This window comes from Sorex araneus, chromosome 7 (assembly GCF_027595985.1).
Source record: "Sorex araneus isolate mSorAra2 chromosome 7, mSorAra2.pri, whole genome shotgun sequence".
NCBI lineage: Eukaryota > Metazoa > Chordata > Mammalia > Eulipotyphla > Soricidae > Sorex > Sorex araneus.
Genome location: NC_073308.1, coordinates 47,957,791 through 47,968,952, shown reverse-complemented (window position 1 = coordinate 47,968,952; position 11,162 = coordinate 47,957,791). Strand labels below are relative to the sequence as shown.

The following is an 11,162-nucleotide window of genomic DNA, read 5'->3' as shown; positions in this document are numbered from 1 at the left end:
CAATGTACTTGCTTGGTTTTACAGACCCAAGTCTGTCTGCTGGCAAAAAAGTAAATAAATGAAAAAAAATTCAGACCCTGCTCAAACTAGTGAAAAACAAATTACAAATTCAGTTGGTGGGCAGCACATAATTACTAAGGCAGGACCTCAACTGGTGACCTTTGCGTAAGCCAATTGCCAGATCCTCAAGGAATTAAAACCAGATGCCTGAGCCTGCCTGAGCCACATCAGTTCTGCAGTTATGTTGAGTATTGTGCCAACCCCAAGAAAAGGAAGTCTTGTTTTTGGAATTATTTTTGTGTTTCTCTTTAGAAGCCTGGCTGAGCAGGGTTGGAGTTGAAGGTTGAGGTGGCACATGAGGCCGTCCTTCTAATTTATCATATTCCAGATGGAACTCCTTAGCTACTTTCATCCAGTTAAGACAGTCAAAGAAGTAATACGTTCCCCTCTCATATGTATTGGTTTTCATTGTTGGCTCCATGCCTGGTGCCCTGGTGATCCACACTCGTTCTTCTTTGTGGTATCTCCAACCATGGTTAAAAAGCTCAACTGCAGCTAAATGTTGTAATACGTCTCCTCCGTTCATATAATAGAGATAGAAGAGAAGATCTTCTCCATATCGACCAAATTTTATTTTAGCCAGCTTATCCCTAATGTGAATGTTCGTTAAATATTCAGGTGGAACATGAAAGTCTATGTCTTGAGGTTGACACGGTGAAGATGCCCAGGGTGATGCAAATTTGGGGTAGAGATTTTCAGAAGAGATCATATTGAAGCCTAATGTTGTTAAGTCTCTTCCTGTTGCAAGATGTGCCATCCCTGGGTCTGTCTCTGCTTCCCTGATAAATGTTAATAGGCCAATTATTCCAAATTGGTCTGTCACCATCCCTTGAGGAATGTTAAAAACCTGACCATCAAGTAACACCTGTGTCCCTTTCTTTTGCTGGTTATTATTTTGTGGTGTTGAACTTTTATTTTCAGGAAATTTGGGTCCATCAGAACTTGATGTTGTCTTGCCAGATGTATTCAAATTAGATTTACTGTCATCATTACTTGATGTTGGATCTTTATTGCTGGAATCAGGTAATGCCAGACAATCTTCATTGGGTATTGAGAAGTCCTGGGATTGCTCATTTGCTGGTTTTGCTACCATTTCGGCATAAGAAGCTCTTCCAGCCAAGGGGTTTATTAATGGAGTTGGATTACTGCTTCCTTCCCTTCTGTTTTGTTTAGCTAATGCTGGAAAATCTGAAAGGTCCAATCCCGTCACATTTTCACTTCCATCTGTTTCATTAAAAATGTTACTTGATAAGGAGTCATTCATTCCAAGTGCCTGATTCCTGTTCATTCCAAATCCAGACATATTGTTCACAGTAAAAGGCTGTCGAGAAGGCTGATGCTTTGGCATATATATTATGCTTGGCGAGCTTCTGTCAGGGCTACCTACCCCTGAACTGCTCATGCTATTTGTCCTGCTAGGAATTCCCATGTCCTGACCAACGTGGGAGTGGTTCATCATAGTCCTAGGATTCATGGGCAAAATATCCCTGCTTGCAGATGGAGGCGTGGGAAGTGACATTGTTGGTACTCCTGTTGTTGGCGTGATGTGGTTCGGTAACTGAGTGCCTTGTGATAAGCTGCAATTTAATTGAGGGGTATTGTTGCTCAGTCCCCTCATTGGAAGGCCGAGTGCACTTTGTTGCCCATATAAACTTGCCCCAAACGGAGACAGCTGAGCTGATGTAGATGGCGATGCCAGCATATCTTTTTCTGACTGATGTGGAAACACAGAAGATTGGCTGTAGTACATGTTTTCGTCATGGTAGTCACGGTCAACCCCCTCTAGAAACTTCTTTCTTGAAGCACCAAACATGCTGTTTGTCACTGTGCAACTTCTCTCAACATTTGCTACTCTGGGGATTGGAAAGCTCAGAGCTGAAGGCTGAAGTGAGGAAGGAAAGGTTGGAGGTTGAGCCATGGCACCAGCCCCACACTAGGCGCTCCCCTGAGAGACTATAGCAGGGTTGACACCATACCTCTGAAGCTCAAACTCTAGCACAGGATAAGAAAGGAATCCAGCCAGAACATGATAAACGACGGAATTCTTCACATGAATTTTCTTGTTCCGAGGATCCAAAATGGCGATGTAGCCCTTCACTTTGTTTTTTAATAACCTATATATTCACAGAAAATCGCAAACTTTACTCAAGGGATTTTTTCTATTGTTAAAATTATTTATTTTTTTTACAATATTATTGTTTTATATTTTCAGTGTTTCTGAAATTTCATGCCAGCCAGCAACCAGAGGGCCAGGATTCCTGCAAAGGGCAATTTTTAGGAGTACCCACTCCCGGTGATGCTCAGGGGTTACTCCTGGCTCTCTACTCAGGAATGACATCTGGTGTGCCTGGAAAACCACAACCAATGCCAGGGACTGAACCGGTATGGTATGTGTGCAAGGCAAACACTCTACTAGCTGTACTGTCTCTCAGGCCCCTGATATGTTTTAAGCTTTTTATTACCTTTATGGTTTGTACTTCTATCTTACTTCTACTTAAAAATACAAAACCAGGGACTGGAGAGATAATGCAGCGGGTAGGGCCTTTGCCTTGCATGCATCCGACATGGTTCAATTCGCAACATCCCATATGTTCCATGAGCACCGCCAGGAGTAATCCCCTAGTGCAAAGTCAGGAATAACTCCTAGGCCTCGCCAGGTGTGACCCAAAAAAGCAAAAAACAGAACAAAACAAAACAAAACAAAAAGAATTAAAAACAAAACCAGAAAGATGGCCAGAAAGGAGGGTCAAATGACAGGACAGTTGCCTGAGGACATCTTTGTATTCTGGTCTGTATGTATACACATCTAAGGATCTCTGAGTTTATTTTCCCCCACACATTAAAGGTCTTTCCTCTAACAGAGAAATGCTTTCCTAGGTTCTTGCATGTTTCCTGCCCTCCTTCCCTTCTCAGGCATGTAGGGACACCAGGAAATGCTCGACTTTGTGTTCAGAGTGACCCCTGGTGGTTCTCAGGGGATCATACCATGGGGCTGCTGGGGATTTGGATAGGGAGAGGATCAACCACAAGCAAAGCAATGCTTTAACACCCAGTACTATCTCTCCAGCACTGTCTTTTTTTGTCATCCATTTCATTGATTTCTTATTTCAACATTTTCTATGTAAGACATTATGCTTAAATTGTGTTCAAACCCAGTAGTTCAGGGTAGATAGATAGTACAGCAGGTAGGCCATTTGCCTTGCATGTGACCCAGCCTGGTTCAATTTCCAGCACCAGTAGGAGTAATTTCTGAGAGTTGAGCCAGGAGTAACCTCTGAGCACTTCTGGGAGTGGGAGTGGCCCCAAAACAAAAAAGAAACCCAAAACAAGTAGTTTAAATTCTTTTTCATTTTTAGTTTCTGCTTAATGAGTGTGTTCATAATTTGGACAGTGGATAGTTAGTACTAAGTCATTTTCCTGGGACTGTTCAGTGTCATGATAGATAGTATGAAAGATGGACCAGAAAATAATGACAGACTCACTTCCATTCCAGAAGGGACCTGTGGAATTTCATTAAGGAAGTGGCAAGTTCAAGGAAGGCTTTGGACAAAGCAGAATTGTTGGGATTCAGAGGCAAGACAGACAATTCTAAGCAAAGTGAATATACCAAGGAGAAATGTGTTAGATGAGGCATAAGGATCACACAAAAGTCAGATGCTCTAGTCTTTTAGGCAAAGGTGGTCAACACAAAAAATGGATTTTCAGGTGTTACTCCAAAGGGAATAGCAGAATATAGGACAGAATGTGGAGAAGGGATGTCAGAACCCACTCATGAATTGGCTGTGGGGAGTTAAATAATGATAGAAATCAGACAAACCTTGTAGGGTTTGGGCCTTAATTGATATCAAGAAAATGAAGGTTCTACTCGTTAAAATGGGGGAAGGTTTGCTCCTGAGGAAAAAATGATCTCTGGGGTGTATTGTGATATTTGTTACTTTGGAGATAGTCTGGCCAGAGTTTATGCAGAAAATGACTGAGAAAAGGGCCATACAGACTCCCCTTTCTTCACTGGAAGTGATCAGTTAACTGTGGAGCAGGTTAAGACTTGGGAAAATGAAACAATTTTTCTCAAAACTTCAGAGGATAAATGGGAGCCACAATCAAATCCCGCTTTTCTCTTAAACTTTGCTGAGGGTCTGCTGTGAGCCAGCTACAACTAAGGCATCGATCTAAGAAGACAAGAAGTTTTGTATGTTTTTTTTCTGAACTTATTTTGACAATTTTGTATGCCGGGTGAAAAAAAGACTAACACATACTTTTCAATATTTTAACAATTATTTATTATATTCCCTTTATTTCTTTGTATGGAATGTTTAGAAACATGTATAGTTCTTTCGTCAGACATAGTTTAAAGTAAGCTGCAATATAATATTATCCCTTAGAAAGGATATTTACACAATACCCATCAGATAAGGGGTTGATATCAATGGTATATAAAGCACTGGTTGAACTCTACAAAAAGAAAACATCCAACCCCATCAAAAAATGGGGCGAAGAAATGAACAGAAACTTTACCAAGGAAGAAATACGAATGGCCAAAAGGCACATGAAAAAGTGCTCTGCATCACTAATCATCAGAGAGATGCAGATCAAAACAACCATGAGATACCACCTCACACCACAGAGACTGGCATACATCCAAAAGAACAAAAGCAACCGCTGTTGGAGAGGATGTGGGGAGAAAGGGACCCTTCTACACTGCTGGTGGGAATGCCGGCTAGTTCAGCCCTTTTGGAAAACAGTATGGACGATTCTCAGAAAACTAGAGGTTGACCTCCCATTTGACCCAGCAATACCACTGCTGGGAATATATCCCAGAGAGACAAAAAAGTACAATCGAAACAACATCTGCACATGTATGTTCATCGCAGCACTGTTTACAATAGCCAGAATCTGGAAAAAACCCGAATGCCCCAAAACAGATGACTGGTTGAGGAAACTTTGGTACATCTATACAATGGAATACTATGCAGCTGTTAGAAAAAAGGAAGTCAAGAATTTTGTAGTTAAGTGGATGGGCATGAAAAGTTTCATGCTGAGTGAAATGAGTCAGAAAGAGAGAGACAGACATAGAAAGACTGCACTCATCTATGGTATATAGAATATCAGAGTGGGAGAGTAATACCCAAGAACTGTAGAAATAAGTACCAGGAGGTTGACCCCATGGCTTCGCGGCTGGCCTCACGTTCCAGGGAAAGGGCAACTCAGAGAAGCGATCACCAACTACATTGTAGTTGAAGGCCATGTGGGGGAAGGGAGTTGCGGGCTGAATGAGGGCTAGAGACTGAGCACAGCGGCCACTCAACACCTTTATTGCAAACCACAACAGCTAATTAGAGAGAGAGAACAGAAGGGAATGCCCTGCCACAGTGGCAGGGTGGGGTGGGGGGGAGATGGGATTGGGGAGGGTGGGAGGGACGCCGGGTTTACGGGTGGTGGAGAATGGGCACTGGTGAAGGGATGGGTTCCCGAACTTTGTATGAGGGAAGTATAAGCACAAAAGTGTATAAATCTGTAACTGTACCCTCATGGTGATTCTCTAATTAAAAATAAAAAAAAATAATATTATCCCTTATATGTGCAAGCCTGGTTTTTCTAAAAATAAAGATATTCTCCTACTCAATGACACATTACTGTTACAAATATAAAAGTAATAATAATGTTGAATTATGTTATGTATTCAGTTTTAAAATTTTCTCAAATAACTTTCCCAATGTCTTTATTCCTCTTTCCCGGTCCTTCATCAAATGAAGGTTAATGGTTGATCTGAGTAGCTCTGTCTCTGAAAGCCTCTGTGATTTGAAACTGAGCCATACTCCTTTTCTCTTATCCAGCAACTTTTATTTGTTAAAAAATTCATCCTATTGGCCTTTTAGGTTGAAATACATTTTGTAAGTAATTTTACTTTCTAGTGGCCTTATGTTACCTTATGACATGTTTATCCTATAAACTGAAGCCTAGATCTAGGGTTTGATTCAGATTAAATGTGCTGGCAGAAAGTGCATTATAGATGGAACCTCATGACCTTGAAAAAGTTCTTCCTCTCTCCCTCCCTCCCTCCCTCCCTCCCTCCCTCCCTCCCTCCCTCCCTCCCTCTCTCCTTCCCTCCCTCCCTCCCTCTCTCCTTCCCTCCCTCCCTCTCTCCTTCCCTCCCTTCCTTCCTTCCTTCCTTCCTTCCTTCCTTCCTTCCTTCCTTCCTTCCTTCCTTCCTTCCTTCCTTCCTTCCTTCCTTCCTTCCTTCCTTCCTTCCCTTTTCCAGGGATCAAACCCAGGACCTCACACATGAAAATGCGGGAATTCTATATCTGAGCATGGAATGGTTTCCTGAGCATGACCAGGAATGACTTCTGATCAGTGAGTCCAAAGTAGCTGCTAAGCACTTCTGGGTGTTACCTAAAATCTCAAAATCAAATGTAAATAAATTCTATTGAGTAGGTGATATGGCTCAAAGAAGTGGAATATATACCTGACATGTGTAAGGTTGTGAAATCTGATCCCCAACACAGTATATTCCACTGACCAGAGCACCCCTCAGAAGTAGTCCTGATGCTCCCTGGGGGAATGTCTGGGTGGCCTCCGCCTGCATAATTTTCTCTCAGAATTTTAAAAATGTGTTTCTTGCTCAGTGCAGTTGAAGGCCAGAGTGTAATCCATAGCTTACCAGCACAAGCAAATTTACACTGATGTTAGTGCCAAAATAGTAAGGTAAGAGATGCACAAGAAAGCAATTCCATGGCTGAGAAATAGCTCACTGGGCTGTGTACGTGCACTGCATGTGAGTGACTTAGTTTCCATCTCTGGCATCAGATGGTCCCCTGAGGAATGTCAAAGTAATTTCTGAGCATAGAAATAGTACCCAAACACATTCAGGTGTGGGCTCACATGAAATAGAATAAAGCAATCCCAACCATAAAAATTGTGTTCCATAGTTAATATATGAATAAGTAAACAGTGAATGTATGTATATTTATTAGAATGTGTCCCATCAATGAAAGAAATGAATGATTAACTCATGCAAAATTATCCACATGAAGAAAATCAGACCATGTCACCTGTGGTGCTTTTATAATTGTCAGTGTTATGAAGGATTTTTATACCACAATTATATTGGGGGATGGGAGATATAGCTTAAAAGGGTTGGCATGCATGCTTTGCACGTGGAAAGCCCTGCCCACGTGATTCTCTGAGCACTCCCAGGAGTAGCTTCCAAACAGCGCACTGAGTTTGAACAGCCGCTCCTGGAGACTAAGTTTTTCCAATATCTGGCTATGACCTTTTAAACTAATATTTCCAGCTTTTCTTGTTTGTTTACATTGATTAGGAATAGAAACCATCTTTTTAAAAACAATCAGAGACTTCCAAAAAAGCAGAGACTGTCAAAAGTTTTCCAGAATGATTGTGCTTCGTCAAACTTTGTGCTATTTTTCCAATGATCAGAGACATTGCAATTGCAAAAATCTGCCATCAGAAGCTGCTTCTCCATTATCAAATTTCAAATTTGTTGAAATATTTTTCCTTTAGTCTCTATAGAACTGTCTATTACTTGCATGATGTGGACTTAACTTGAGGATATATCTACAGTAATTCTTCAAAATTTTGAACAATAATTTAATTGGACTAATATATTTTCAGGACTATGAGTGACTTTTTCTAAGAATAATTAATTGGATAAATCATCGACTGAATTGTAGAGCTTTTCAACAAACTCCAAAAGCAGAAACATAGGAAAGCAAATACCTGTCACTCCAAAATATGCCTTAGGCAAAAGGTTAAATTCATTAGAAAGGTCCTGAAGGCAGAAAGGAGACTGCTTATGAGAAGACTTGTGCATGGAATCATAAAGCTCAGTATGAGCTGGAAACTATATAGAGACTCATTCTGGACACAATGAATAACCAATATGTTCCTGAAGTTGTTGGGATCAGTAAGAATTGATAAATAAGTAAAAGGCACTCTCATCTGGTTGTACAGACACATTAAAAAAATGAAAGGTATGTGTTTTCTAGAATTATCACCAAAACACCCATTGATTAGAGACTTCACTTCCTCTATGTTTACCCAGTCAGACAAGAAAAAGTACTTTTAAGCTCATATGAAAGGAAAATACCCCGCGTGAGCTATCCAGCCAGGTAAGTGCGCCCACACAGGAAGGGTCTGCTAAGATGCACAATTGATTATGTGATTTACCAACATATCTGACTGGAGAATTCTCCTAAACAGATCAAAATCCCTTCAGACCAACAGCAATGTCATTTGCATAACAAAGTTTTGGTACTGGATTCTTTTTATGTGTTGACTCCTACCGCCAATAAGACAAGATTTAAGTCGGAACATACAGAATTTGGGGAAAGCAATTCCATAACTAGGATAAAGCCTACCATCATTGTCACTGTCACCCTGTTGCTCATCGATTTGTTCGAGCGGGCACTACTAACATCTCTCATTGAGAGACTTATTGTTACTGTTTTAGCATATCCAATACGCACGGGTAGCTTGCCAGGCTCTGCCGTGTGGGGGCGCGATACTTTCGGTAGCTTGCTGGGCTCTCCGAGAGGGGCAGAGGAATCGAACATGGGTCTGCCGTGTGAAAGGCGAATGCCCAACCGCTGTGCTATCGCTCCAGCCCAAAGCCCACCATATAGCTGGATAAATTATCTGGGATACAATAGCTTACATCATGGGAGCTCTCTGATTCTAAAAGGAGAACTCCATTCTAAACCTGGATACACACACACACACACACACACACACACACACACACACACACACACAATCAGTATATCTAGGATGGCATTCTTTTCAACTGAATTTATGCTTTTAAGGGGCAAGGAAACAATTAATGGAGGTTACAATGCTTAGTTGTACAAGATAAGACAAAACTGACTAGTTACAAGGTTTTTGTTTGGTTCTTTTTCATTTGTTTTGTTTTTGGGTCTCACCTGGTAATGCTCAGGACGTAATCCTGGTTCTGAGCTCAAGGATCACTCCTGGAAGCCTCAGGGGTTCATATGAGATGCTAGAGATAGAACTTCATTCAGCCATATGTAAGGCAAATGCCCTAAACTGTACTATCTCTCTGGCCCTAGGCTAGTCAAAGTTACAGTCTCCAAACAAATTTCTTTCAATGCCTGTTGTCTGTAAGAAATAGTAACAGAAGACAGATCACCTCTAAACCACTCAAAAAATAGGAGTAAATTATCAAGGAGGGATTTTGTAAGGTATAGTTAACCAATAAATATTAAAACTTGAGCACGCCATTAAAACTCTGTCCCTTAAAACTTGAGGTCAAGGAGTGAAAATTTTTCCCTTCTCTTTTTACTCAGAATTGCTTTGAATATTATCCAAATATTTCAAGGTTTTATAAAAATTTAGTAGAATTATTTTATATGTGCTTCTTAAGGTTAGTGGAATTTTGATAGGGACTGCACTTAACCTGTGTAATATTTGGGTAAGTTGGTCCTTTATAAAATGTAAATAATGTAAATGATTGCAATTATTATGAGGATGTAGTATTTTTTCCATTTTGTTGTATCTTCTATTTCCTTAATAGAAATAGTTTTAAAAGTGTGCCTTCCATCTCCCTTGTTATGTTGATTCCCACACCTCACTAAGAATATATCCAGCAAGATTATCACTCACTTTTGAAGGACAGATATGGAGTTTGATGACCAGACAACCTTTTTGGGAACCGTTGCCTTGAAACTGCTTTGCAAGAAGTTTTAAAGGAGCTTCTTTAACAAATGGGGTGAACTTCCCAGGATGTGACATTGAATTTGACATTTACTCATGGTACTATGGTTGCTCTTGTCTAGATTAAAAACAGTATGTATGCCTAATTTGCTAAGGGATTTTATATGCTTTCAGCAATGAATTAATATCTCATTCATATTGAATGTTTTTTATACAGAGATTTTTATTGCAATATTTTACTTATTAGTGCAATGCTTAAGTGGTGTCTATGATATATTTTCTAAAAGATAATCAATATTCCATTTTTTAGACCTGAACACTGAATTATTAGAATTTTTTACCACTGGGGAATGGAATACAGCAGGAAAGGTGCTTGCACACAGCTGACCTGGGTTTGATTCCACACATCCCTATGGTGCCCTAAGTCCATCAGGAGTGATTCCTGGGTGCAGAAACAGGAGTGTCCTTGGAACATCATCAAGGGTGGCTCCCAAACAAAAATTAAAAAAGAAGTTTTTACAGCAAAAATGAGCATCTAATGGTCTCTGTGTTTCTGCAATTTAGATGCAGTTTTAATGTGTGCATCTGTTGCAATACATAGTTTTAACACCATTGCTTTGGCAACACAAACTTTTCAGCATTATCTGAATTGCCTGAAATCTGAATTTTTTACCAGAGCACATGTATGATTTATACTGATAATATTCAACCACATGAATATAGTTTTAAAATATTTATTCAGGATACAGAAAGAAATATTTATTCAGGATACAAAAATCCTGTTGAAATTTATATCCTGCAGTAATTTTGTAAAATGAGGTATACTAGAGCTCAAAAACACTATAAATAGTTCCTTAGTAACCACATATGATATATATATATATATATCCACACACACATATATTAATCCTGTTCTATAGCATCTGCCGGGCCCGCCGACAGTTGAACCAGTTGAGAGGGAAGGTGAGGCTTACAGAGACAATACAAGTGTTGAGAGGGCTGAGTTCTGACAGAACCGCAGCCTTGATCTTTATTTCAGGCACCCTTTTATACATCTCTCACTCAGGAACTTGGCAAAAATCATCATTCACGATTGTTACAAAGAGTACATGCGTATGATCATAACAAAGGTGAGGAACATGGTAGAGTGAAACACAACTTGTTACTAAATCAATAATACGCAGAAAAGCAATAGTATTATTTCTGTGATTTCCCATAATTGCAGTAGGTGTAATTTCCGTAGACTCAAAATACATCTATTTCTTATTAACATCCTTGCAGACTTTGAGTAGTGAACTCTTAACTTCTCTACAGGCTTAGTTTGATGATACAATGGCCACTCCACTCATTCGGGGTGGCGGGACAGAGAGCTGTGCCCAGTATTCTTGGCCCTCGTTTGAGGCAGCTCCCAG

General features: G+C 40.2%; 1 protein-coding gene across 1 annotated transcript; it reads right to left on the bottom strand.

The window, feature by feature from the left end:
* Nucleotides 1-308: 308 nt before the first annotated feature.
* Nucleotides 309-1,879, bottom strand: LOC101545974 (CCR4-NOT transcription complex subunit 2-like). The gene is given in 2 exon segments (XM_055144890.1): nt 309-347; nt 350-1,879. Coding segments are annotated over 2 exon segments (1,563 nt in total). The 5' UTR covers nt 1,874-1,879.
* Nucleotides 1,880-11,162: the final 9,283 nt, after the last annotated feature.